General features: G+C 38.9%; 1 protein-coding gene across 1 annotated transcript; it reads left to right on the top strand.

The window, feature by feature from the left end:
• The first annotated feature begins 120 nt into the window (after positions 1–120).
• ADSS1 (adenylosuccinate synthase 1) lies at positions 121–27,830 on the top strand. The gene is made up of 13 exons (XM_066188941.1): positions 121–324; positions 12,829–12,931; positions 14,339–14,401; positions 15,166–15,216; positions 15,560–15,626; positions 16,014–16,121; positions 16,485–16,566; positions 17,477–17,603; positions 18,519–18,673; positions 19,833–19,957; positions 21,678–21,775; positions 22,903–23,052; positions 24,481–27,830. Exons 1-13 carry the CDS (start codon positions 139–141, stop codon positions 24,531–24,533), a joined length of 1,368 nt encoding a protein of 455 aa, XP_066045038.1. The 5' UTR covers positions 121–138; the 3' UTR covers positions 24,534–27,830.
• The last annotated feature ends 99 nt before the right edge of the window (positions 27,831–27,929 follow it).

Below are 27,929 nucleotides of genomic sequence, written 5' to 3' on the forward strand. Positions count from 1 at the left end.
GCGGCGGCGGCGGCGCCCTTAAATGCGGGCGGCGGCGGCGGAGCGGGCAGCGCGCAGGGCTCGGCGGCGGCGGGGAGCGAGGCAGCGAGAGGCGGCGGCTGCTGCGGCCACAGCCACCCTCCCACCCACCCACCCAGCATGTCGGGCACCCGGGCGTCCAACGACCGCAGCGGCCACCCCGCCGCCGGCGGGCTGAAGCGGGCGCGCAGCGAGCCGGGCGGTAACAAAGTGACGGTGGTGCTGGGGGCGCAGTGGGGGGACGAAGGCAAGGGCAAGGTGGTCGACCTGCTGGCCACCGAGTCGGACATTGTGTGCCGGTGCCAGGTGGGTGCCGGGCCGGCTCTATCAGTCACTCCCTCGGCGCTTACCCACCCCGCGTTCCCTTCGGCTCCCGCTTTCCCCCAGCTCCGCTCGGCCCGGCGCCTTCCTCCCCGTGCGGCTCCCCTCTGTCCCCCGCTGCTCCGCCTTTCCTCCCTCCAGCGCTCTTTCCCTCCAGCTGCCGCTCCTCGCTCCTGCCGGTGTTCTCCCTCCGCGCTCCCTATTGCCAGTCCCCGTCCCTCTCCCGCAGCCAGCGGCGGGACGCGAACGTGCCCGGGCGGGCAGCCGTGTGCCGCACGCACACCCCCCGGCCCACCCCGTCTGCGCCTCCAAATGCCACTCGGAAAGAAAAAAGCCCTGAGCTATAAATATAAATAGCTGACCCTTCCCGATAAGCGACACTGGATCCCGAGGTGCCGGCGGGCGGGGGCCCGGGGCCGCCTGCCCGGGGCGGAGCCGCTCCGAGCGCTTCCCAGCCCTGGGCTGCCCTGGGAAGCCGAGCCCCACGGCCGTGGGTGCGGTCAGGGCTTGCGGGGATGTTCCCCTGCCTGTTAGGGGCTGGCTCGGTGTCTCCGGGCGTGCTGCAGCTCCGGGGAAAAGCGCTGTGAGCCGGCATGAAGGCCAGCTAATGAACCTCAGGAGTCTGCCAAAGTTGTACTGCAGGGGCTGTTTTGGCTGGGTGGACTGTGTTCCCTGCAAAGTGCCTGGAAGTTTATTCTAAAAAAAAAAAAAAAATAATAAAAAAAATCATTAAAGTTGAGCGTGAGTAAAATAGAGGGGAGAAAAAAAACCAAGTTATGTAAAATAAGGATTTAGAGTTGCATGAAAACAGGAAACATCTTGCGTGGCTTTGTGGCTTTGTTTATAGGTATTTTTGAGTTGAATCGATTGTCAGTATTCTCAAAACAATGTATTTGCGTAATATAAACCGAATTAGACAAATAGGTGATTCCAAATAGAATTGTAGTACGGGTTGGAAGGGACCTTAAAGATCATCCAGTTCCAATATCCCTGCCATGGGCTGGGACATCCTCTAGTAGACCAGGTTGTTTAAAAGCCCTATCCAGCCTGGCCTTGGGCACCTCCAGGGATGGGGCATCAATAATCGTATTAACTTCTAAAGAACTGTTTTCAAACATTAGTTATGAACATATTAGACCAATACAGCTAATAATCTCTCTGTTGTCCATTTAAACTATGTGAGCACATTAAAAACTAGTCAGTTTAGTCCAGTTCAGCTGGTATGTACCATGAAATTTATTCTGCTTTATAATGCATGATAGCTACTAAAAAGCTACAGACATCCTTGATGCCGAGATAATAAATCCAAGGACATTTTTCTAACTAAGTATATTATGTAAATAAATGTTATCGTGCAGGTTAAATATTTAGAAGGTGAAGGAAGTATTTTCATTAGGGACATTAAACTCCCAAGATCTTGGATCACCTTGGGGAGAAGTTTCCCTGCAAAAGGTATCTAATGAATATGCATTGCCAGGACCATAGCTTTATTTCCATATTTATTTCCCCCTTGCCTCCCCCAGTAATGTGTTGCTAGGAATTTAAACTCAGGTCTTGGGATTGCTTTGGCAAGAAAACAAGGTTTAAAAGCTTTAGCTGAGGAGGAGCATTTCATAAAGGCCCCTGTCAAACAGTGCATTCTCATGGGGTTACTGTTACTGCTGCAGGGAGTCGTATTGGTTCTTTTTAGGCTCGATTTTGAGGAGTACCCTGAAGCTGCTTTCAGGACAGATTTGCTGTCCATCCAGCGAGCTGCTTTGCAAGGGTGGCCCCCAGGTGCAGCCTCGGGCTGCCCTCTGAAGGGTACAGGAGTGTGTGTGTGAACATGCCTGAAGGGTTAGTGTGTTAGCAACAGGCTGATGGCTTAGATGGTTTAATGTGCTGCTGGGCACGTTAGATCGTCTTTCTGCAGCCTGATGAGACCAGGATGGATGGAAGGCAGGTGGAGCTAGAAAAGCACTGGGCTCTTTCCAAAACAGTGTTCCCCCATACACAGTGTGTGAGAGAATAGGATTCCTGATACACTGGATAGAAGGAGATGTCTTCAGGATTAGAGTTCAGGGCTGACTATAAAGCACTTGAAAAAGAAAATATGAATATGATTTACTTTTGAGTGACAAACATTATGTAGCTTTAAAGAGGAGTGGATTTTTTAATACTTCAATGGGTGTTTTGTGCACTTGTTAATTTTGATTGTGCCGTTTTAATAATTTAATAGTTCTTTTTTTCGAAGCCAATCATGCAAGCAGATAATGGTGTATGATTTTTGCCTCTGTTAGAAGTCTGTTAAGTTTAGCAATGATATGCACATATTTAAGGAAGTGAACAGTACTGATGAGTTCTCTCAGTGTGATAATGACAGGTCATTAACTTACAGGTGTAATCACTTTGAGAGGAACTTCATTAATCCTGTGTAGTGCCATGAAAAAGCTCAGTGTTTGGACCAGAACCTTGCTGCTTCACATTGCTCCTGAAAACTAAGAAGAACTTTCAGTGCCATAGCACTTGTGTATTAGAAGTAATTTCTTAAACAAGAAACACTGAATAACTGACTTACTAGAGATTTTAGAGAAAATGTCAGAAAAATTTTCACCAGGCTTTTTTGTTAGAATATGGTGATTGACAATGTTTATTACTTGATGTCTTGTCCACTCCATTCTCTGAGACATTGATGGAAATGATGTTGAACAGCTTGTATTAGTCCTCAGTGGAATGGAAGTAGAGAAAGCTTGAAAATTAATATCTGAAAAATGGATTTTCGGGTCTTTTGAAATAATGTCCCAGCTAGAGTAATTCTCCATCCCAGTAGGATACTCTTTGAGCTAACCTTTTAAAAAAGGTGGGGCTGCCCTCCTCTCTGTGTAGGGATTTAAATTCAGGACCAGATTTGAGTTCGAAGGAGTTTTAAAAAACAGTAATTTCCTAATGTTTCCATTAAAGAAAATAACTTTCATTAAATGTTTCTCAAGTATTTAAGTGTATTGGTTTCATGAGAATAATCTGTGACATCAGTTGCTGCAGAGGAAATGAAATTCTATTTTCTAGGATACTAGGAAAAAAGGCAAGCAGGTGAATAGCAACAAAAGTCTATCACAGGCACAAGGGAAGCTTTAAAGTATGTTAAAAGAAAATTCTGCACTAAAATCCCAGCCTCTGTAATTTTCCTGTGCATTCAGAATTTCACATGAATTGATGACTTAACTTGTTGTCCAGTGCTTAGATTATACACAGTCTGAGTTCAAAATAATTATGTACACACCGCTGAGTGACACTGAAATACGTCAACATAATTTAAACATGAAATACTAGTTTGCCAGAAGTAATTGATTTTATTTCACCTTTGTACTTGTAGCATTCTTTGTGAAAGGGGATGTTTCAGAAAAGGTAAAAGATCTCTGAATGTTCTTATGGATGATGCTGTACAAAACTTTTCACAGGCTGCTTTCAATAAAATACCAGATACATAGGCCCACAAACTCATATAAAGAAGCAGAAAAGGTATTTCTAAATAAACTAGTGACAGCAGGCTGTTAAGGAACTGTTCAGGTTATTAAGTTCAGGTTATTAATGGAGAACGTCAAAAACATTTTTTACTCTAAACTGTTCTTTCAGCAAGCAAAGGCATTCAGAAGAAAAATATTAGAGGCTAATATTTCATTCTTACTGTGGCCTCCTGGGGCATGGAGTTGTCACGTTATGCCATGCAATACTTTTAATCCCTTTGTATATATTTCATATTTTATTCCCTTTATGTATTTTTTTTTTATTTTCAGGAAAGGGTAAAACAAAGATTTCAATAGGAAATATTTCATTTTGATGTTCCTTTAAAAAAAACAGGTTTTATGTATTTGTTTAAAACTTTTAACTAAGAGAATATTGAACATCAAGATGGGAGTTCACTTTTTATGTGGCCTTTTAGCATGTTGTCAGAGAATCAGATGAAGTAATTTGGATACATATAACATGGGAAGAGAGCTTTGGTGTAGTTCAAAACATTATTTCAGATCATGACTTTATCTATTGTAGCTCTCATTCCAGATGTACATTTCCCACATCACCTCATTCCTTGTTTTGTGTCTCCCTTCAAAGCTAGAACTGGTGGCTGCTGTTAGCTACCAGGATTTTAATTAGCTGATTTCTCAGATCAGTTTTGGAGTATGATCAAACAGTCACCTGTCACAAGTGCCCAGGGGCCAAGGTGGTGTGCTTCCAGAGGGCCTGCTTGGACTAGAGCTGTTCCTAAAAAGTCACACATCATAAGTTCTCAGTTAACTGAAGCCAGCTGCTTGTCATGCAGTTCTAGCTGTTTCCTTAAGGTGAGACTACATAAAGTACACTGTAATAATAACTTTTCACTGAAAATGCCCCATAAACAATTTGATAAAAGATTCAAAGGAAAGGAAAGATCTTCCAAAAGTGTAACGTGAAAGATAAGAAAGCTATTGCTGCTAAGTGTGTAGATGCCCTGATATAATCACCTTTACCTGCCCCAGGTCACATCATGGTTCCTGAACAGATGAGTAAACCAGCTGCAACACAAATGCATGCCTTTCTTCCCTTCACACCAGCACCAGTGGCAGTGATTCAGCAGCAGGGACTAGGGCAAGGCAGTTCTAAAGAAATTTTTCAAGCTGTCATTTGGCATTGCTGTTCCAGTGTGCCCGTGACAATGCTGGATATGTCAGTCCTGTGACAATTCTGCCTTCTGGAAGTCTGGAAACAATCTGCCTGGTGTTATCTGCATTCCCTTAAGAACTGACATGTAAGAAGCAACAGTAAATAGTAAGAATGTGATTGCATTAAGAAGAGCTGTTATTAGATTTCTTAAGCTTCTCATATAAAAGTTCATGTTTTGCACTAAATATGCAGTCACTTTTTAAAATATTTTTTCTATCAACTTTGTGCTTTCAAGTTGAGAATTGCTTTATTTTCAGAGATCATCTGATCTTTTGAGGCAAGTGGACAAAAATTACAGTTGATGTTAATAGTGAAGAGAAGCTGAGGAGGTTGAAAAGGGTCCCAGGAAAACTGGCTGTTATGGTCTTTTGTGGTTGAGTGGTTCAGTTACTTGTACTGGGAGGTTTAACCAGGTCATAAACCAAGGGTGTGGAGTGGTTTATTTTCGCTTTGCAGTGGATGTTAACAAGTAAGTTTGAGAAGGTCTTACCAGTATGAAAAGCCTGCCAATGTTTTGGGTTTGAGGAAGCATTGCAACATTAGGGAACAATTTAAGCAGGGGAGAAGGGTTGTGCCCAGCGCTTCCATACAAGTAACGATTGTATATTATTGTAGGTTTCCCTATTTCCTCGTGTTAGTGTTTTAACGAATACAATGTAAATGTCGAATATTTTAGTAACAGTTCTTTGAGGAATGCAAAGCGGGAACACTGTGGGCAAGCGATGGAACAATAAAAGCCAAGCGTGGCAGAAATGCCAGACCAGTAGTTTCTCTGGGTGCTTTAGGTGCGAGGTGGGGACGTTTCCTTTGTTCCTCTGCTGCTGCTGACAGGGCAGGGGGGGCGGCCACACGTTGTTGTGACTTGTCCCTATTGATCATGGGCTACTGGAACTGTTTGCAGCAGGGATTAAATTAGGGCAGTTTTATGTGATGATTATGTGGAGTTACAGGGGCTTGTTGGCTACTGTTTTTCGCTGTGTGTGTCATGTGTTGCTCTCCTTTCAATGAGATTTAACTGTGATATTTAGTGTAATTTTTCCCTACAGGATAAAGTAGCATGGAAAGACTTTAATCTCCTAATGATTTAGTGCTTGATGATCTTCAGTGAAGAGATTGATGACCTTGAAGTCATGAGTGTGCAGTGACTGCAGGACTGTTGTTTTTGATTTCTCAAATGTTTGGGAAGGTTGATAATCCCATTTGCATGTACACTCATACAGGTTTCTAAGTAATTTTTTTGCAAGATTCCCTGCAAAAACACAAGTACATTTTCTTTCTCTATTCAACACAGGAAAGGATTTAAGTGTGAGTTGTTTCTTAGCTACAATGAAGTAGTCCACCCTTCCAAACCTGACTTTTTTTTTTGGTAGCGATCTGTCACTTCTAAGGTACTTTATCCAGTTTTAATTTTCATTATGCTTATACATACTTACATGCCACGCTATATCATTTTAAGCTTTAGAACAACATGGTGACACTGCTATTTTAAACTAGCCTTTCCTTTGGGCATCAGCGAGATCATCTCAGGACCACCAGGATTATAAATACTGTATGAGAAGGTCAGGTTTAAAGTTTCCAAATCTCCATAAGAAAGCAAGCTTAATTTTCAATCCCTTTATAAAGCCTGATGAATTTATTATCCTCTACAAGCATCAAAAGAAAACAGCTGAAAATTAAACTGAAATTACATCTGTTCTATTTCATTCCTGTTCTTAACTTGTTTACAGATATAAGAAAAGTTATGTTCATATCCTTGGATCATATTACTTCCCACAGGGTCATGACTATGCTTCTTCAGCAGAGAGAATTAAAGACAAGCAGACTTTTTTCAGTTTTTTCATGTTTGGTTTCCTTTATTTTAGTATTCTGCTAGCATTAGAATATTTTTCCACTGTAGCATTTTCTACAAATACACCTTGAATTTGTATTCTTTGCATCTATTACTGGAGTAAATATGTATTTTGTTATAGTGGTCTATTGTGGTATGTTGTTTTGATGTGACTTGACAAAGCAATGAATTCAGTTTGAGAGAAAATAACTAGTGTTTTGAGTGTCTAGTTTCCCTACACTGTTGTTTAAAACCTGAGTTGAATTAGACTTGGCTTTTCCAATTGCAATTTTCAGATGCTTAGGAAGACCAAAATATCTGTATAAGTTAGGGTCATTTTTTTGTAGTAAAGAAATAATACTGCATTATGGGTGCAATATATGATATAAGCTTCAAGTTTTTTATTTGTGCTACAAATAGTTTTATGGTTCTTTAAAGGGTCAAAAATCTTGCTCAGTTCTTCTCAAGAGTGTTTGTGTTTATAATCATACAAATTATCTCATGGGGTTTTAGAAGGTCTCCTCCCATGGGAATTTGGGAGTATTTGAAGAGATCATTATTCTAGTTGGGACAGTGGGATCCTATGGATTTTGTTCCTTCTTTGAGACAGCAAAGGGGCACACTTGAACAGGGGCAGGAGTCAGAGCAGTTCTGTGCAGAGTTGTTTCTACCTGAAGTCATTTTTTCAACATAGTCTTGGGAAAGAAGAGACAAACAAGTGAGATCTGGCTGAGGGTGATTGGGGTCTGGAGATAAACTTGAAACTCAGACTAGTTGTTTTTCACCACCACAGCTTTAAAAATCACCATTCCCTCGGTTCTTGTGGTCTTAAGGATTCTTCTCATTATTCCCAACCCATCTGTTCCCAATAGGTTGAGATTAAAAAATAAAAAAACAAAGTTATGGTCCACCTCTTGAAACCTGAGTTGGAGTGAGTTGGATGTTACTTGGCAATAGTTAAACTGGAAAAAAATTAGCAAAAAAAACAAACCAAAACAAAAAACTTCCAGTAAAGGAAACTAACAAGCACCTGTGGCAACAACCTTCCAGCTGGAATGTGCATCACTTCCAGTCATTCACACACCCGTGATTCAGTGACATTGTGTTGAAGGGTCTACATGTACAAAGCACTTCATGTATTGCACTTGTCTGACCGGATTTTTTTAATACCAATGATGCTCAAACCTCATTTGCAATGATGTAAATAATGAGAAATCCCATGAAAGTCAATGGCTTTTTATTATTATGAAGTTCATGTCAGAGCCAGTCATGCTGGTAGCACTTATTAGCTGCATTTATTCAAATTAGTTCCAGGCAGTTGCTGATGTAAGTTAGAAATAGCCATTGTTAATTAAATTGTAAAGAGAAGAAACATTTTATGTAACAATGTTCCTTCTTGTTTATTCACATATAAAATGCTATAATAAACTGACGAAAATTACTCAATTCAGGTAACAAAACAGAAGAATTTTGTAGCCTGCTTGATGGTATCATTAGAGAGGTGTTTGGCCTGCAGATACAGTTGAATTTCAGACAATGTTTTGCTTCATTGATGGATGGAATTAGTATTGCTGGGACACTTCTCATGAAGAGAGACAGAAGTCACAGCATTTGTTTTCAGATGAAGGCTTCCCAAACTGCTGGTTTGTGGCTGGTATTTCAATTCATAGATTATAAATTCACATAATAATGCCAGCGGGGATCATCTTGTAATCTTGTCCCCGTACCAAGGACACAGTATTCTAGTAGCAGTTGCATGACTGCCAAAAGGAGAGGTAATACAATCTTTCTACTCCTACTTGATATTCCCATTTAAACACGCAAGGTTTGCCTCAGGCACATCAGCCAGTACTGAAACTGTGTTCAGATAGCCCCATGTGCCTCCTAGCACAGATATCTCCTTGAACTACGTTTTTTTTCTAATTTTTTATTCAAAACCTGGTTGTGACATTTCATACATTCACGGCATGTAGCAGTGGCCAAGGAGCTCTGTGCACTGCTGCACCATGGTGGTGTTGGCTGCAGATCTTCAGTAACCAGTTTCTGTCATTTCCCCATTGTTAACTGGAAGAGGGTGAGAACTCATCACCGTGGACCCATCAAAAATAAACCTGTTTCTTGTCCACACTCTAGTGACAGTTTGAAACTATCATCTGGTTTCAAGGTTTTTATATGTGATCTGCTGATTTTTCTTATCAATCTACTTAATCATATTGTGTTTGGGCATTGTGAGGAGCACTGAGCAAATGAAGAATGTGCCAACCAGGAGAGCATCTGGTGACAATCATCCACACTACCTGCCTGGCAAGAGCAGACAGAAACACCTGTGACCACCAGGACACATTTCCTTCCTGTTCAATCATGTATCGTTAGGCTAACTGGGAGAATCATGTTCCTGCTGCAGGTACTAAACAGCCTCACTGCTGCTCTCAGAAGAAATTCTCTGTCTTGGGATGTTTTGGCTGCAGAATATAAAGAGTTGATTTTAAAAACAATACAGGCCAAAACAGCAGCCTTTAAGCAGTTTGGGAAGTGGGTTTGTTCCTTCATGGCTTTTGTAAGTTCTATTATGAAAACAATGACTGTCCTCTGGCAGCCTGTTCACAGTAATTATCAGTTCCCTGGTGCTGTTTATGCCAGCTACAATTGTTAACACTGGTAAAATATAGCTTCTCAGTTTAGTGTATTGATACAGGCCTGGTCAAGCACTCTGGAATAGTAATCAATGTACATCAGTGCATCAGTCCAATACCACAAGTAGATCAGTACATAAAAAGCTTGGAAATGGATTTTCTTTTTAAACAAAGTGCTGTACTGCAAAAAGACCATACAGTGTTTCATGGGGTAGTTTAGTTCCTCCAGCTCCTTCTAGTATTGGGAAAATAAGTAATTTTACACTTGGAATATAAAATTTCAGAAAATGTGGATTAAAATCTTACAGGGGAAAAAACTCCAATTTTTCTCTTGGTACAGTATAACAATTTTTTTGAAAATTATTTAAATAAACCCCAGACCCCACTGCACTTGTGGAAGGGACATACCCTGAAGCAGGGGAAGAGTGTGAGGAGTGCATATGGATGTCACTGGAGCAGCTTCCCTCATGGTACCTTCCTGGGAACAGCAATTCCTACAGCAGAATGGTTTAATGGGGGTACCCAGACTACACAGCAACTTATTTCTAGTCATACCATCATTTCACAGTACAAATCATGCCAAAATGGTACTGATGATTAATCTGTCAGAAGTTGTTGCCTTAACATTCCCTTTGTTAGAGACGTTTTTTAAGAACTGCAGAAGACACCATCTCTAGGGACCTAGGAAACTGCAAATAGTTGAAGATAAATAAATTTCAGGTGGGCTCAGTGCTGAGTCTGGATATTAAATGGAAGTTTCTGATGTTCACATGCTTGAAACAAGGGTCAAGCTGAGGCTCCAAAAGTTTCTTGATCAAAGAGGAAGCATCCTGAGGGTCCAGAGAACACTGTCACTCGGTGTTCAAATATGTCATCTTCCTATTAACCCCATATAAGATTTTAGGTTCACTTATATTTTGTTAGGAGAAGAAATGGCTCATACAAACTGTATATTGACTCTCAAAACTGGAATAAAATTAGAAAAGGAGTAGATGTCTTTAATATCTTAGCTGTTAGGCTGTCAATATGCTGTTAGAGTATCAATGAACTGAACATCAGAAATTGCTGAGATTGCCAGATAATAAATAAACAGAAAATATCTCATCAGATCAGTGTAATGTTTTGCAAGTGTGGTCATGTCTCTTGGGTAATTTAATGCTCTGCTATCACTTTAATTATATTTATAAAAGTCTAATTAGTTGAGCTGTAAAAAATATACATGGAAAAACACTTGTTTAGGAAACACAGACCAATGTGAGCAGTGCAAAATGCAGTTCCTGAGATGTCAATACTAGTTTTTAATTGGAGAAATGCTGGTTTTGGTGGTCCGTCACTGAATTTCTGAGGTGCGTTATCTATCCACAGGGACTGAAACTGTGTCAGAGATTTTGGCCATTAAAGGATGCACAATATGTGATGATGTTTCTGTGCTTTTGCATTTTTTATATATGCCAACTTTCACAAGCTGCTTGATTAACATCCTTTTAAAGCATTTGCTAAAGAAAGAGCATTTGTCTGGGTGTCAGTTGTTCAGGAAATTTCCCAAAAGCATAAGCTATCTTTCATAAGCATTTTCATACTGGTGTATTCCACCTTCTGAAATTTTAGGATACAAGAAAATACCTTTGATTTAATACAGGAATGTTGTTATCTCAGATTGTGAGTCCTCAAACCTGATTTCATTTGTTCATGTTGATTGAGAAAAGCAGAGTACAACTATAGCATCGTGACAACAGATACTTTTGAAGCTGCCTGCTTCCCCATTTTCTGAAGAAAAGAGGAAATTGTTACTTGCAATAGAGGTTAAATTGGTGTTAAATGACAGAGTTAATTATTTTAAAGTTTAATTCTTGCCATCGTCTATAGGTGAGCAGAAAAGGAAAGCTGGGGTCCTAGAAGAAGTTATTAGCTCCTTCTTCTCAGCCTGATAAAATAAACTGGTGTTTCAACCAGTGCAAACCACCAGAGTCAGACCTCTTAAATATCATGTAAAGTGCTCCCCTGCCTGATTTACTAACCTTCTAGATAATTTCATACTTTTAACTAGATCCAGGTTCCTACAGCTGGTTTATTATATCTGGGATGCAAGCAAAATAGCCAGGATACTCTGGACAAGTTATAACTCTGCATTAGAAAGACATTTGGAAGTCCTTCCCACCCCAAGGATAAACTACCCAGCAGTTTTTAAGTCAAATGAAATTTGTGTGTACTGTTTTTTCTGTTCTAATTCCTTCTCAGCTCTCCCTTAGCAGGTTTTCTGTTGAAAATTAATTGTTGAGCTCAAATATTCCAAACATGAAAATCGTTTTTGTCATGTTTGCAGACATATTTCTTAAGGTTCTCCATCACACTGCTTAAAAAACATTCTCTTTTTGTAACCCATAGTTTTTATTTTCTTTATGTTGTGTTTCAGCATTTATCTTATCAAACTTACATTAAGACACAGCAGGAAAAAGCACTAAGCCTGCTGAGAAAACTGGATCTTTAATTCTTAATATTTCTGGTCAAATCAACTCATGACCTTGATATGCTCACCTCTTTCCAAGTTTCTGTGTTGCCACATCATTCTCTTTTAAAGCTGTTTGTGGAAAAGCAGTTTAGTTAGGAAAATATCAGCTCCTATTCTTGGTTCTGGTAGATAGTCATGTAAGTCATTAATCGTAGTAGACTCCATGAAGTGGTGGTGGTGGTAACTGGGAAGATGATCTCTTGACCATTTTCTGGGGTGGTCCTGTGTAGGGCCAGGAGTTGGACTTCAATGATCCTCGTGGGTCCCTTCAAAGTCAGGATATTCTGCGACTGACAAGGTCATTCAGTGAAGATGCAAAGTCTGCACATGCTTCCAACCTGACAAAGAGCCTCTGTCTTGAACACCAAGAGAAGCAGTAGCTGTTTGTGGTTGGGCAGGTGGGAAGAGCTTCCATTCAAAGGGAAATACTGGGCGTAAACTCAAGGAAATGTCCATGTACAGAAGATGCTATAAAAAGGATGGGCTTGTGTAGGCATGTCAGAGACAGGACTCCAAGGGCAGTAGTTCCAGTTTCTTTTCCCAGAAAGCTTCAGTTCTTGTCTAGCTTATGCCACCACTCCTGTATTAACTCCTGCTTTGCCTCAGCCTTGCCTTGACTTCATGGTATCCTTCTACTTCATATTTCTACAAAGTCCTGCTGAACTCCTTTAACCCCCTCACTGTCCTGTCTGAACCCTTTTTACAATGCTACAATGTGTTAAGAAAGTGTAAGGTGGAGAAAGCAGTGACCAAAGAAATGTATAAATAAAAAAAGATGGTCTTGCCAAATCATCTGCTGAGAGTTTAGAGCATTATTCTTCACGTGTTTCTTTCTCTTGCAGGGTGGAAATAATGCAGGTCACACCGTGGTTGTTGATGGGAAAGAATATGATTTTCACCTATTTCCTAGTGGCATCATTAATCCAAAGGCAATTTCTTTTATTGGTAAGATGACTTGAAACTTATTTTTAAAAATGACATTGTGTAGTGGATAGCTGCAATTGTACTTTATAGTAACAAGTAAAGAAAAAACGTGACTTTCAGTCAGATTTTAGCTTCAACTGTTTGACTTTTATTTCATTGCTGCTTTAACATGAAGAGTTACTCTACTGTCAGTGTCAGTTTAGTTTCCACTGTTAGAAAACTGAAAGCAAGTACATCTTATCATGTTCCTTCTTATACTTTATGATACAAAGCTTGGACCCCACCCTCTATTTGCACTGTCTTTCTATACTGTCAGAAATATATGTGCTATTCTTTGAGCACACAAATGCCAGGACTTAGCTAAATAAATAATAAAAATTATCTCTCGCATCTCCTTGCTGACTTCCCAGAAATAGGCCCCAAAATGAAGGGAGCTACTTAGGAGGTCATCATCCAATCCTTTTTCTGTTCACATCACCAGCTGTTTAGGATGATGTTGTGTTTTGCTATAAAGATACTTGGTGCAGATGGCATCATAAAAAAGTTTGCAGCATTCACTGGACATTAAACTCATATTTAAATATGGTAGGCAAATTTAAGTCTCTTGTCCGAAGCTTTCTGAGAGAAATGATGTACAGACTGTTCAAGAAAAGAGTGTAAGTTCTAGTGAGTCATGGAGTTTCAGTTTTGTTCCATTTAATCATTTCCAAATGGATAACTGGACTCTATTAAACATCTTTTTTCTCTCAGCTAAATATGGTGTGTTGTCTTGCTTTCATATTTGCTCCCTTGTCAATTAGTAATGACTATAACTTGAGTTATGCTAAATTTAGGCTGAGACAGGCTCTTGCATTTATTTCTGACATTCCTGAGAAGGAGGCAGCAGCTGTTTCCAGCCCACTGCATCACTAATCCTCCTTGTCTCGCCAGTACTGCTCTTTATTACTTGTGGGTTCTATTTTGTAGCTCAAAAGCAGGGGGAGGGCATTGCTAATGTGTCACAGCACTAGTCTGAGCTGAGTTTAAAACAAAAACCTGAATATTGAAGAAGATTTAAATATTTTTCACACAGGCTTGTCAGTGTGGAAAGGCCAGGGACTTCTTTGAGCTTTTCCCTGTGAACAATTGAGGCTGAAGTTGCAGGGCAAAGTCCAACATGAACAAAGACAAGAATCCGCTTACCTCAGCTGGCTGTGCAGCAGCCTGGTGTTCATGCCTGAAACAAGCCAGCTCTGGTTTTCCTGAGTTCAGCAACCCAGTGGCTGCTTACCCCAAATCAGGATTCATCCAAAAAGTTCTCAAGATCACTTCCTGTGAAATTTAGCTTTACTTTTTAAATAAAATTTTAGACAACGAGTGTTACAGCCATTAAATTCTAAAAATAAGTTTTATTCCTTGCTTTAAAATAAATCATTTATGTTCCCAAAGGTAATGGAGTGGTTATACATTTACCAGGCCTGTTTGAAGAAGCTGAAAAGAATGAAAAGAAAGGTTTGTATCAAGTAATTTTTAACCTACCTTTATATTGGTAGCCAGATTGAGGATTTTTCTAGGGTGTTGTTTCTGACTGTAAGTATTCAGTGCAGTAATACCATTCTGGATTTTAAATGAGGAAACAGTATTTAAAATGTTAAAATGTGTGGTAGTCTTTAGATGTATTTTGAAAAGCAGTCTTTTCATGGGTTTCATGGAGTTTTACGGCATTTGATGCCACATTCAATGGAAAATAAATACTAAAGTGTGTGCTAAGCTTCTCTTGACCTTAAATAGGGATGATTTAACCCAAAATTTCTGTGCTCAAATATAAACTCAATTGGTTCTGCTTTGAGCAAGGCTTTAGACCCTATGACCTTCCAAGATTCTTTGTTTCTTAGATTATTTTATGTTTCTGTATAGAAATTCTCTATTTTCTGATGCACAAATAGAGTTTAAGGGATGTATTGTGTAGCAAGTTAAACAAGAACATTTGTTTAAAGAAATTTGTGTAAGCCACAGCATTCTGGCATTTAAGAAGAAGAAGTGTCTTTGAAATGAGAAAGCTGATAAGTCAAAATGAGAAAGCTGGTAAGTCAAAAATGAGAAAAGTTTCTCAACAGAAACATTGCTGATATTTGATATTGTCTTGAGGTTTATCTATTTTGTCTACAGTTATCCTAACAAGAAGCCATAGCAAAAAGACAGAAAAAGTAAAAGTCAATGTCAAAGCTCGACCAATCAGCACAGCTGATATCCTACCTTACTTCATCTTTTCACAGGTTTGAAAGACTGGGAGAAAAGACTGATTATATCAGACAGAGCACATATAGGTAAGTGAAGATTGAAGGGGGAAAAACCCTCACACACGATTATTTAGCTCATGATGCTAAATTAAATTATTATTCCACAGAGCAGCTATGTATTTGATCTAACACAGCTTCTTATTATGTTGTGTAATCTGAAGCATGATAATGGAATCTGTATCCACAAAAGAGTGATGTTTTACATGTTTTCACAGTGTTTAAGGAATACTCGCTCTGTTTTCACTTGAGGAGGCCTGTGCACTGTCAGTGACAGCAGAGGCACTTTGTCTTGAAATTATGGATATATGTGATTTCAAGAATATTTTTCTCCTATGTTCTCTCACTATATCCATTTAATTTTCCACTGCAGTGTTTGACTTTCACCAGGCAGTAGATGGGCTCCAGGAAGTGCAACGTCAAGCACAAGAAGGCAAAAAGTAAATATTTTCAACACCCTCATTTCATTAATAGTTATGCAAATTTGGAAAATCAGTGTAATTTTGGAAAACAGAAATGCTGTGTGTCTCTAAAAAGCCTTGTTGATGTTACTAATCCTGTGCTTTTGTTCTGTTCCTGCTTCTGTTAGTGAACAACCAGACTCAAGGCCTCATGCTTTACTGAATAGTACAAATGTTAGCAATACTTATGCAAAGCCTGAAAGGTGCTGTATATTTTTATTGAACTTCAATATCTTTTTATCTCTCAGACATCCTGCCCAGTATATGATAAAGTGAAGAGCTTTGACAAAATTACTTGGCACAAAGTGTATTTTTGCATATATTTATACATATTGGGGGGGGGGGGGGGTGTTTCTTTTTACTTAGTATTGGCACAACAAAAAAGGGCATTGGACCAACATATTCCTCCAAAGCTGCACGAACAGGCCTTCGGATTTGTGACCTCCTCTCTGACTTTGATGAATTTTCTTCAAGGTACAACTATTTTCATTTCTAAATATTATGTGAAAGAGTGATACGTTTTGCCTGACAGATTTGCCTCCAAGGAGATGTTTTTAAATATGTGTCTCAATTTTGTATATAAATTGTCTAGAAGGAGAAAAAAACTGGAAAGAATGTGTGTGTGTGTGTGTATTTCCTGTACTTCACAGAGTTTCTCATCATTTAAAATGTGATTTTGAACATTGGGAAATGCACTGGTTGAGGTGTCAGAGTCCTGGATACTTTCTCCCTATAGCTTTCAGTATATACTGTGCATAATATAAACTGAGTTCTTGCCAAAGGTTCTGTGATTCTGTGACTATGTTCCTCATAGGTACGATTTTTAATATTTTACAGATTTAAAAACCTGGCACAACAGTACAAGTCAATGTTTCCCTCATTGGAAATTGATACAGAAGGACAATTGAAAAAGCTAAAGGTAAGGATTTATCACTTGAAATATTTATTTTAATTTTCAAAGATAAAAATGAAGAGTACCAGACATACCACTTACTGAGCTAATTTAGATGAAAAATGCGTATGTTCATTATTATAAAAGCTTATTATAAAAGCTGATAAACAGTAGCTGTGCTTTGTAGTAGAATGTTCTCTCTTACTGTAGGCATTAATGTAAGCTCTGTGGAGGATTTAATTCTCCTATAATATTTTACTGTTTTGAATGTTGTTTAAAATGACTGTTGTATCAAAGTAGTCAAGAGAATGCAGGGTGATGACTTTAATTATTGTCCAGTGTGTCAGTGGGACTTCCTTGCTTACTGAAGAATTGTTTGTGGAAGCATGTTTCAAGATCCTGGTATTACAAGAAAATTCTCTTTTTACAAATAAATCCAGAAGAGCCACTGGTAAAACAACTTTCATGAATTTGTAAGAAAAGAGGATGTTAAAAATATGTCTTACCTTTCCCAAGTTTTTTCTTATACTTTTTCAGAGATGACACCCTGAGGATGTTTTTTTATATTCAAAAGGAATTATATGTTTCTATTTTGGTGCTTGGACTAGTCCTAAGTCCCATTCTCAGTGTGGCTAGACTATAGACACACTATCTAAAGACTACCGCAACAAAATTCAGTAGGTGTACCACGTCTCTGTGATTAGAAATAATACAGGAATTATGGCATTCTAATGCCATAAGAAGTCATGTTTTCTTATATGAGTGGCTCAATAGATTGAAAGGAGTATAAGCTAATGGTTGTATTTTTCAGGAAAACACAGTTATTGAGGCTGGAAGCTTGGACTTAATCTGTATGTTTTGTCTTTCAAAAGTGAACACAGTGTTCCCTGCTTCCAGCTGTTGTCTGGGGAAGCTAACATTTGTATTCAATTTGCAGGGATATGCTGAAAAAATAAGACCCATGGTTCGAGATGGTGTGTATTTTATGTATGAAGCTCTTCATGGCTCCCCAAAGAAGATCCTTGTTGAAGGAGCCAATGCAGCATTACTTGATATTGACTTTGGTAAGTTATATTCTAAACTCAGCTTAGCTCCTAAGAGACCAGTTTTATTTTGATTTGTGTTTATATTGACTTTTCAAACAGCAGGAAAATAGAAAAACAAAAAAGTCCTTCCTTAATAGGAACAGATCTCCCAGAAGTAAAGCTCATTAAGACGGAGATTGCATCATTAACAGGATTAAGTGCTTAGGGTTTAAATATTGATTTTTACTGAAGTTTATTCCAGTGCAGCTGAAAGTTCACTGTAGATATTCTTGTCTTGATTGCTTTTTAATGTGTGTGCACATTTCCAAACAATCCAGGTACTCACTGCAGTGCTGCTTAGGTAATTCCTCTGCCATAGGGGGAGGATTAAACTGGTGCAGCAACCACTAAGTCTTGCCACTACACTTGGTCTCTGCTCTGCTTTCTTATCAAAAGTCTAATTAAATCAATGAAGAAAAAAATTAAGGACTGAAGAGATCCTCCACTACAGAGTCACAGTGTAGAGATCATGAGTAACCTCTTAAGACTTAGACAATTTGTGGCAGATACTCAGAGCCACTTGTGCGGAGCATTGGGAATGCCAATGAATGACTGTGACCTTTATACCAAGTTCTTCATGAATATAATGGAAGTAATTTCTGTGATACACGGAACATTGAAAAAAAGCTTTACACAGCAGAAGCATCATATAATAGATCCTATGCCTAACGGAGGTGGTATTGAGATGCTTTTGAATTTCTCCCTTGTGTGCAGTCCTCAGTGAAAGCTGTAAAGGATGAATGACAGATAATAAAAAGACTTTGCCTCCCTCTTTGGTTGCTGTTCCAGTTCAGCTTTAAAGCCAAACTTGGAAGCAAAAACTGATAGAGAAAAACCAGTGTTTGTTTCTTACCATTGCTGACAGAGGGCTGTGCTGCTGTGTTTTCCTGCCAGGCACGTATCCCTTTGTGACCTCGTCGAACTGCACCGTGGGCGGTGTGTGCACGGGGCTGGGCGTGCCCCCGCAGCACGTGGGCGACGTGTACGGCGTGGTAAAGGCCTACACCACTCGCGTGGGCATCGGCGCCTTCCCCACCGAGCAGATCAACGTAGGTGTAGTGTTACAAAGTGTGGTATACACAGCTGGCAACAAGTGTCAGTCAGCGAAATGGGGTAAGGGTTAGTCCGCTGGTAAATAAGCACCGTAATAATAAGGCGGAGCAATCACACCCGTGAAGAGAGGAGAATTACGTTATGAACTTAAGGTATTTGTCATGAGAGGAGAGAAACACTAGTGTGATGATTTTACATTGCAGTGACCACACTTCTGTTGTAATGATCAATGTGAAAAACGGATGTCATCATCTTATATAACCATTAGGTGTATTTCAGTGGCGAGAGTTTGTTGTGGAGAGTGCATCCCAGAGGAGCTTAAATTACAAGAACAACTTCTGTGCTTAACAGCCTGTGTCCTGTGTGATTTATAGAATGAATGTGGTGTGTGTGTCAGCCAGTCATGCACAAATGGGTCGATAAAAAGAAGGGGAGAGATTTTGGTTGTTTTAAACTCTCTGCTGTATTTTCATTATCAAGAAACTAGAAAGCTCAGGTTATTGATTATGAGCTATGCACACTGCAATCTCTAGGGCAATGTTCCGAATCTAATTTAAGGATTTAGTCACTAAAATCCTTTCTCTAATGGCTCAGATGAGTTGATGGTATCCTTTGGGTTTATGAATCATGAACATGAAGTTTCTTCCTTCTTTATTTTTACCACAGTATAGACACTGCTGCTCTGAATGGAACAGCTGGCAGTCTCACACTGTGGTAGAAGCAAGGAGCCCTGGGTTCTGACTTAGACATTGTACAGGCATTGGTCTTGTCCCAAGCATTTACAGTCCTGCCCCCAAAACCAAAAGATCTCAAAAGACCAGGTGAAAAAAGTAAATGCGAACAAAATTTTATAAAGGACTGAATTGTCAAGGAAATCTTCCTGTTGGATGAAGAAGGAAGAAAAGTCTCTCCTTGGAACACAGAGGTCATATTAAATACATGATTTGAAATGCTAGTGATTACAATACAAAAATCCTGTGCACAAGGGGATTTGTTATCTTAGTCCTCTCCTCGTAAATTTTCTTTTTTCCTGAAAAACAGCTTTCAAATTGGAAAAACTGTGTTTTTCATGCTATTTGCCTATATTTGTTTGTATTTGTTTTCCAGCCATGTTTTCAGTGAAACCCCATCAGCATTCTCTCTGTCTTACTCTAGGAAATTGGAGACCTTTTGCAGTCTCGTGGCCACGAGTGGGGGGTAACTACGGGCAGAAAGAGACGCTGTGGCTGGTTAGATCTTGTCATTTTGAAATATGCTCATATGATCAACGGATTCACTGCGTAAGCATCAAAGATTTTGCGCTACATTTGGAAGGGATAATTTTGTGCTTCGCAGAATAAATATGTAGGTAACATTAATATAAGTCCAGTAAAGTGTCACATTTTAAGCAATACAATAATGCATTGTGGGCAACTGAGAATTGTTTTAATGCTAATAATGATCTAATTCCTTTGACTTTTTTTTTTTTTTCAAATTAAGTGATTTTACAACATGAGAGCTGTGATTTTTTTAGTGCATGTTTTCACTTTGCTTTCATCAGGTGACCGGTGTAGATTGGATCAGTATATTGGTTTTCTAACAGTTTACACTAGTGTTTTTGATCCAGTGCTTTCATACTGACTTGTGCCATGGTCTAAAACCTGTTGGGTTTGAGGTTTGGTTGACTAATAGATCGTACCAGTGGGACCAATTCTGCATCATTTGGAACCACTGCCTTGATAAGTGAAATTAATGGAATGATACAAGGGTACAGCAACTGGCACAGCTTTCATTCCAGTTTCAACAGGTGCATTTATTTACAAAGTTGTAGTCAAATATTGTGGTATAAATTCTGCTTTCAATGGGTCAAGTTTTATTTTCTTTGGGACCTTTGGCTTCCTTGGTTGATGCATTCAGGCAAACTTGTCCATATAAACAAACACATGACCCTGAGCATTTTAATATATTATAGACTGAAACATTATTCAATATTGTTTATGCTACTAATGTTACAAAGGAACAGTGGTCTTGTTCATTAATTTATCCATAGGGGTTTTTAGCTTTGGGGTTTTTTTTAAATTGGCTTTATACTTTGCTTTAACTTACGCAGCTCTAGTTTATGTGGAAAATTTTAAAAAGGCATTAAATTTTCTTTCCATTTTAGCTCTGTACAATTAGTGCACTCCTATCAACAAAACTATATCCTCTCTGATGACTGTGATAGCTAAAAACATGGGGAGATTTAAAAAGTTGAAAAACTGGCTCTATGATGCTTCTTTCTCAAAAAGTCTCTTCACTTAATCCTTTAATTCATCACATACTTACTGAGCACATATAGCCTGGACTATTATGCACATACCTGTCTAAATCCTTAGCTGCTCATATTTTTGCCAGGCAACATCTAGAATATTGCTCTGGAGAATTTGACGAGTTTTTAAATGCAGTTTTATTCAGATCAGTGAATTCTACAGTGTCTTCTTGAGGTTCCTTTTTGTCTTCTGATGTGTTCATTCACATAATTAGTAAGGTTCATTAAACTGACAGCACAGCCCAGGCACTGAAAGTCAGGATGGGATCCTTCCTATTGAACATGTGATTTTAGTAACCAGACTATGCTTGTTCTGTTATAAAAGTGTAATCAGTCAGTAAGTCTGTCAGACAGTTGTGAATCAGTAGGAGTAACAGAAATAGTCACTGTCAGTGATGTCAGTGTCATACCCATCCAAACCAGGCCCAGCAGGTGCCCCTTTCCACAGTCAGAGTGCATTTTCATGCACTGAGGCTGAACACTATGCACCTGTGTGAGCAGCCAAACATTTGGAAATGTATCATAGTATCTCAGTCAAGTATTCATCCCAGAGGTGTAATTCAGTTAACAATGTTCATACTTTAATACATTTGTGTATTTCTGCTGGCTGGGCTACTTGAGCTGGATTTGTGAAAGGGGAAAAAAAAAAAAAGATGGAAAGTATTGAAAAGGAGATTCATCATGTGTGTAACTGACTGATGTTTTTTGTGCAGTTTGGCATTAACAAAACTGGATATTCTTGATGTCCTTGATGAAATTAAAATTGGTGTTGCCTACAAATTGGGTGGAAAAAGAATTCCATATTTTCCAGGTAAGTTGTTAAACCTCTATGTTCATTTTTATCTTTCCTGCCTGTTAAGTCAATTTTGCCTTTAAAAATCAGGCTTGATTTCTTTTTCACTAGACATTCTGTGGCAATTTATGGAGCTTCAGTATCTGTATAAAGATGTCTGTACCATTACATTGGCATTTTCCATTTACCTTGCATCTGTGTACAATGGCAAGAACTTCAGAACAAATAAAATCTTGTGTTAGGGCCTCCATGTGTTGTCCCATTAGCTTTTTATTTGCAAAATCAAGGATCTGAAACTCAGCAAGACTCGAGTCAGTGACTGTGTATAATTGGCAATAGCATTTAATGAAGCAAAATTTAAATAAAAGCTGTACAAAAATTATATGGAAACAAGCAGAATAAAGCTGCTTCTGGATAGCTTTATTAATCTTTATTAACAGCAACAATGCTGTGGTTAATAAAAATATATATTGCCCCCTCAATAATGATTCATGTTAACACTTTTTAGATGCAATAAAACTTTTTTTTTTTTTACATTAATGATGTTTTCAAGATATGTGTAAGAGTCTCTGCCAAGAAAAAGAGGTTTGTTCTGTTGAGGTGTGGGAGATTGCAGAGGCACAGTGTGGACTGGCAGCAGCCAGCTTTCCCACCAGTCTTGATGGTTCCTGGCTGTGGTACAATGAGAATTCCAGTGGGGAAAAGCTTGTAGATATCAGAGTTTTTCACCAGACTGATTTAACCTTGTTCTGTAAAGATGAAACCTTCTGAGACAGTAATACTGTTTTATTCTGTGCAAATCTGAACCAAAAAGTGGAAGTATTGTAAACCTCAAAAAATCTTATTTCCTCAAAAAAACCCAAACTGTTGTTGTTGACTCCATGTTGACAGCATGGAGTACATTCTACAGTTTTTGGAAGAGGAAACTGCATTCCTGGATGCCTTTGAATCAGATTTATCTTCCTAAGTATCAGAATCTAACCTCAATTAAGAATAAAGGAGTGAATGATTGAATAAACCAGGAAAAATATTATTTCCTCATATATCAGATTTTAACTGTTGTCAAAAGATAGCAAGAGCCGTAGGTCTGTTCTCTTAAGGCAGAGCAGCTAAAATCAACTGTGATAAAAATTGTTCTTCCATAGCTAACCAGGAGATACTACAGAAGGTGGAAGTAGAGTATGAAACAATGCCTGGGTGGAAAACTGACACAACTGGAGCACGAAAATGGGAGGACCTCCCACCCAAGGCCCAGAATTACATCCGCTGTGTGGAAAACCACGTTGGCGTGCCAGGTAAATTTCTCTGTAGATGTCCATATGAGGGTGCCACAGCAGACACAGCAGACAGACACAGCTCTGTGAAAGGGCTCAGTTTGTTAGTTGGAAGTCACTTTATTTGGGCAGGAAGAAATGAAAGTACCAGCGGTTGGGATGATGGGGGTAAATGACAGCTTGCCAAGAAGCAGCAAAGGGTGGTGTTCAGCAGGCAGGTCTGCAGTGCTGCAGAGAACTCCATGCTGCTGCTGGCAAGGATTTAACCAGAGGGAAGATAAACATATGCTGTTCTTGGCAAATGGTCACTTTATTTCAGTGAAAACTTTGGGGTCTGTGCACCGTGGTTCAGTGTGTAGTTAGGCTGATGTCTTTATCTCTCCCTTTCTCTCTGCATCCCGCACTGCATCCCTGTTTGAACTTAGGTGTCTTTGTTTTGGTTTTTTTCCATTCTTACTCATATAAGGACTTGTATTGCATAATGGATACAAAATTGCTTAGCCCAGTTCTTCCACTTTGGAAAAATGAGAATCTTAACATCAACAATCTGCAAAGGTCAAGCCACCCAGTTTTCTTCAAATCTAACTGCTAGAGCTCAAGATGTGCCAAGAGCTAGGTGTGGCATGAATTGGTGGAGTTTGCAAGGGAATTTCCAGAGTAACCAGCTTAGAAAGCTGGCATGTGTACTTTTGTTTTCCATAAAGCACCTCAAAGGTCACATCAGTGGAGTACAGGCTGGTTACAACCGTGGCAATTCCTGTATCAGTCACGGATCAGGAAACATCTGATAGCAGAGACTGAAACTCAGAGAATGGCCTGTGTGTGGTCAAGGACACCCAAGGGAGGTGTAAATACAGCTCCCCTTAACTTTATTCCTCTGGTTTGCTGTGTAAAGTCAGGATTCCTTGCTAGGTTTGATTGCTAAAGGAGATGTACCTACTGTCAATTCTATAGCAACCACGAGCAATAAAACTGCAGCTACAGTGTGGAATTTGGGGTGGCTGCTCACACTGGATAATGTTTATAGTTAGAGTCCTACATTTAAAAAAATTACAGTATGTAGGCATCGCTTTCTCCTGTTCCACATCACGCAGACTTCAGAGTCTGGCATAGCTCTGGCTTCCTCTCTGCAGGGATGTAGCTAAACATCCTGTCACTCAAAACAATGGCACTTCAACCTGCAACAAACATTCCTGACCTTCTATTAGGCCTTCCATCTGCAATGTTTTGTGTGTTTATGGTATAATTATTTCATGCTTTCAAACTTCAGTATACTGTACTTTCAGTCCAGTAGTGCAGCTGGAATAGAGGGATTTTTGACAATGAAACTTCCTTCCTAAAACTCGTCAGTCTGTTGTGAAGCATGATGAAAGGTGAAAATTATTCCAGTTCATTGATTATAGTATTTACTCTCAGTAATTGTTCTAACAGATGTGTTTTCCTCCCTAGTTAAATGGGTTGGAGTTGGAAAATCAAGAGAGTCGATGATCCAGCTGTTTTAAACAAATGAAGAACTTCAGCAATGAGAAGCACAATTTGGCGTTCATCGGTCCCTTACTGCTTCCTCTCTAAATGGAAATGCTATTTAAAACAAACAAATTCTTCTAGGATTTAAATAGAAACACAACATATATTCTGTATTGTAACATTTTATTTAAGTTCTCAGTAAATTCAATGTAAAATCTCCTTGGTGTCCGTCATCAAAAAAGTCAAAAAAAGTATTTCTAACAAAATAGGGAAATAATTTTTTCCAACTGATCCATGTTACTATTTAAAAGTACTTTACACCTATATAGTATTTCTCCTTGATGAAACCAGTATTAGGCGTTTTCCAGTAATTATTGGGTAACTTTAGAATTGCGAAGCTTGGATTTTTTCTTCAAAAGTTAAAATATCTGTGTATCTGGGTTGACAGTACTAGGACAGATACCATGCACTGAAATTGGTTGAATTATAAAGATTTTCTGTTTATAAAATGCAGCATAGTTAGGTGGGTATTTTTGACTCCACAAAGCAAAGCAAACACAATTGCATATAATTTTTATATGATTTTTTTTGATAGCCTTCTAAAATGAATGGAGAGCAGCTAAAATGTAAAATGTATTTATCACAAAGCCTATCGTAATAACTGATAGAACATCTGTAAAGGGGCCAAACTGGAGAAAGCTGACCTGTGTAATAATTCATTGAACTATTCTGTGGACTAACAGGCTGGAGACAGTCAGGTGTGTGGCCTTTTTTTGAGCAGTAGGAAAAGGAAGGAGTGAAGGTGAAAGGAAGAGAGTCCTCAGGGTACCAAACACGAGGAGAGTGGAACTGAGACAGCACGCTGCGTTTTCTCCATGAACCTGGAACATTTCTTCCTGCTAGTCCTGTGATTGAAGTTTCCCGAGTTCTACTGTGGTACTCTGTTGAGGAACTTGGAACTTGTGGCTCTGTAAGGCACTCGCTTCCACAGCTCATAGGTTTCCAAGAATAAATCTATGCATGACTCAATGATGATTGCTGCAGTATTTACACCCCTCACACATTTTGACCTTCCTCAGCAAAATGTAATGCCTATTTATAGAAGGGTGGCAGCCAGGGTTGGGACATGGAGAAGCTGTGGAGAGGTCCCAGAATCTTCAAGAATATATTTGAACTTCTTTATGGATATTCTAATTCATAATGGTGATGCATCAAGAGCTCTCAGAAAAAGGCCTACCTCTTGTAGAGGAAAAAGATTATTCTAGAGACAGAGTTACTCCTTACCTGTGAAATTCTCCAGGTAGATTTTCCTTTTTTATATATGTCTCAGAGAGCTATAACAATATTTTTGTATCATTCCCATGGGCTGTGGAAATGGCATCACGTCCTCAGTGATGCCATTATGCAGTATGTAAAAACAGCCCTTTTCTGACATGGTAACTCCAAAGGTACAAAACAATGACACTTGGCATTAGAAATGGGGAAAAAAGGAAAACGTGTCAGGAGCATCTTGTGCCATACCCATCCCCTTTGTCTCATCTCACTCAATATTAAATACCAGATAATGTTCAAAGCCATTTGTGTCAAGAATCACCTTTAAAAGTACCAGTGCAAAGCACTAAATGCAACTGTTTGTGGATGTTTTGCTGCTTGTAAGGCAGAATTCTTACACCATCCAGCTCTGGTACAGTCTCTCCATACCCCAGTTCATTATAGTCTGGCTTAGTGAGCAAGCAAATACCTTTTTTCTCTAAGAAAAAAAAAAAAAAAAAAAAAAAAAGATCCCAAAGCTATGAATCCTTACTTGTTTTAACTCATTTGTCCATCTTTGACAAATTGTTTAATCTCGTTCCTGCTGGTTTCGCAATCTGTAAAATTGCAATTAGTGAAACACCCTCACCTCTTCAACACTGCCTTTTGGAGTTCCCTGGGTCAAGCCCTGCAATCCTCGATCTGAATTGAGGAGGAAGCTCTCCCCATTGTATTTATGGCTGTTCTGATGAAAGACCAGTGAAACTTCTGACCTTATCTAATGTTTGCGAAGCACTTCTGAAAGGTACTTGGTAAGTGCTAATTATCAGCAAATTATTATTAATTATTAGCACTGTGAACTGTGCCTCATTTATACGAGGTGCTTTAAGCATAAAGATGCTCGGAGAAACAGTAATTAAGTTTTGTTTTCACATGGCTTAACCCTGTGATATTTGCCTTCTGAATGATCTAGAGCGGTTCCTTTTCTTGGCCCCATCTTCCTCCGTGCATTTGTGCAGGGAGGTGGCCGCTATATTTAAGCTTTGGTTGATTTATAGGCAAAATCCACAATGACTAACTAGCCACTTGGTGTGCTGAATAACAGGATTAAATGATCAACTCTAAACTGAGTATTTGGCATATTAAAGACAGTAGCTTTTATAGTGTAATTTTCACAGGATTACTATAGTGTAATTTTCACAGGATTACTTTCCACCTAATCTTTTTATTTTCCATTTTTCCATTAAGTATCCATTAGGTCCACATGGCCTGTCCTTGCTTTCAGGGATTCATCAAAAAACCCAGTGATGTCAGTGAGCATGATGTAATAGGCAATTATCCCATTACTTACTCTATTACCATAAAAATAATATCATGCATTTCATTTCATGGATATTTTAAATAAAAGTTCTTCTTCTATTAAATTTTACATGTGCTGTCATTGGGTTAAACGTGAATAAGTTCAGGCTTTTATCAAAAAGCTCTTTAATCTACTGAGAGACCCTGCTTAATGGGAACATTTTAACATAAATTTCCTTTAATTTTAGCTGTTTTCCATGTACGTTATTTTATATTGTTTGGAATTTCATTTAATAATCACTGTGATCGATTTAACTACTTCTTTCTCCCCAGCCAAATTCAATAATAATGGCTGAAACTGGCTGATGCATCATGCTGCTTGATATCTGGATGGAAGAATAAGGGTAAATGTTTACTGAAAAGCTGTAATTTGTAGTAAAGATTATAGTTTTTTAAAAGTAGCAATTACAGATTCGTTCCTGCACAGTAGTGTTTTTGAGACATTTTCTGACACCCTTACAATGTGGCCTTCCTGGTCAGATATACACTTCCTCACACATTCAAGATAGGGTTTTGAAGCTTTTGTAATTTTTTAATTTGGCTATATATGGTCTTACAGTTCTGGCATAATGCACTTTATAACAGGAAAGAAAATGAAGCTTTTCCATAGTAATGTGCAATCTATACTTACACCTTATGCAGATTTTTTTCAGATGATTTTTGTTCCACACCTGTTTATTTTGTCCTTGAAGATGTATTAAAAGAGATTTAAAGTAACAGTGCTTGGTCTCTATTTCCCTTCTTTTTTAACAAAGTAAACTTCATACAAAAACCTGGTTTAATATTTCAGGAATTTTAGAAAATAAGTAGCAGCATTAGTG

This window comes from Chamaea fasciata, unplaced genomic scaffold (genome assembly GCF_029207755.1).
Source record: "Chamaea fasciata isolate MVZ Bird 193981 ecotype frontalis unplaced genomic scaffold, bChaFas1.0.hap1 SCAF_7, whole genome shotgun sequence".
Taxonomy (NCBI): domain Eukaryota; kingdom Metazoa; phylum Chordata; class Aves; order Passeriformes; family Sylviidae; genus Chamaea; species Chamaea fasciata.

What these genes read in the sequence shown, in the direction of transcription:
- ADSS1 (XM_066188941.1), top strand. Translation starts at nt 139, where the DNA reads ATGTCGGGCACCCGGGCGTCCAACGACCGCAGCGGCCACCCCGCCGCC. An exon ending in CAAGCACAAGAAGGCAAAAA is followed by an intron (nt 15,627 to 16,013) that starts GTAAATATTTTC and finishes CTTTTTACTTAG; the next exon opens with TATTGGCACAACAAAAAAGG. An exon ending in ATTACTTGATATTGACTTTG is followed by an intron (nt 17,604 to 18,518) that starts GTAAGTTATATT and finishes TTTTCCTGCCAG; the next exon opens with GCACGTATCCCTTTGTGACC.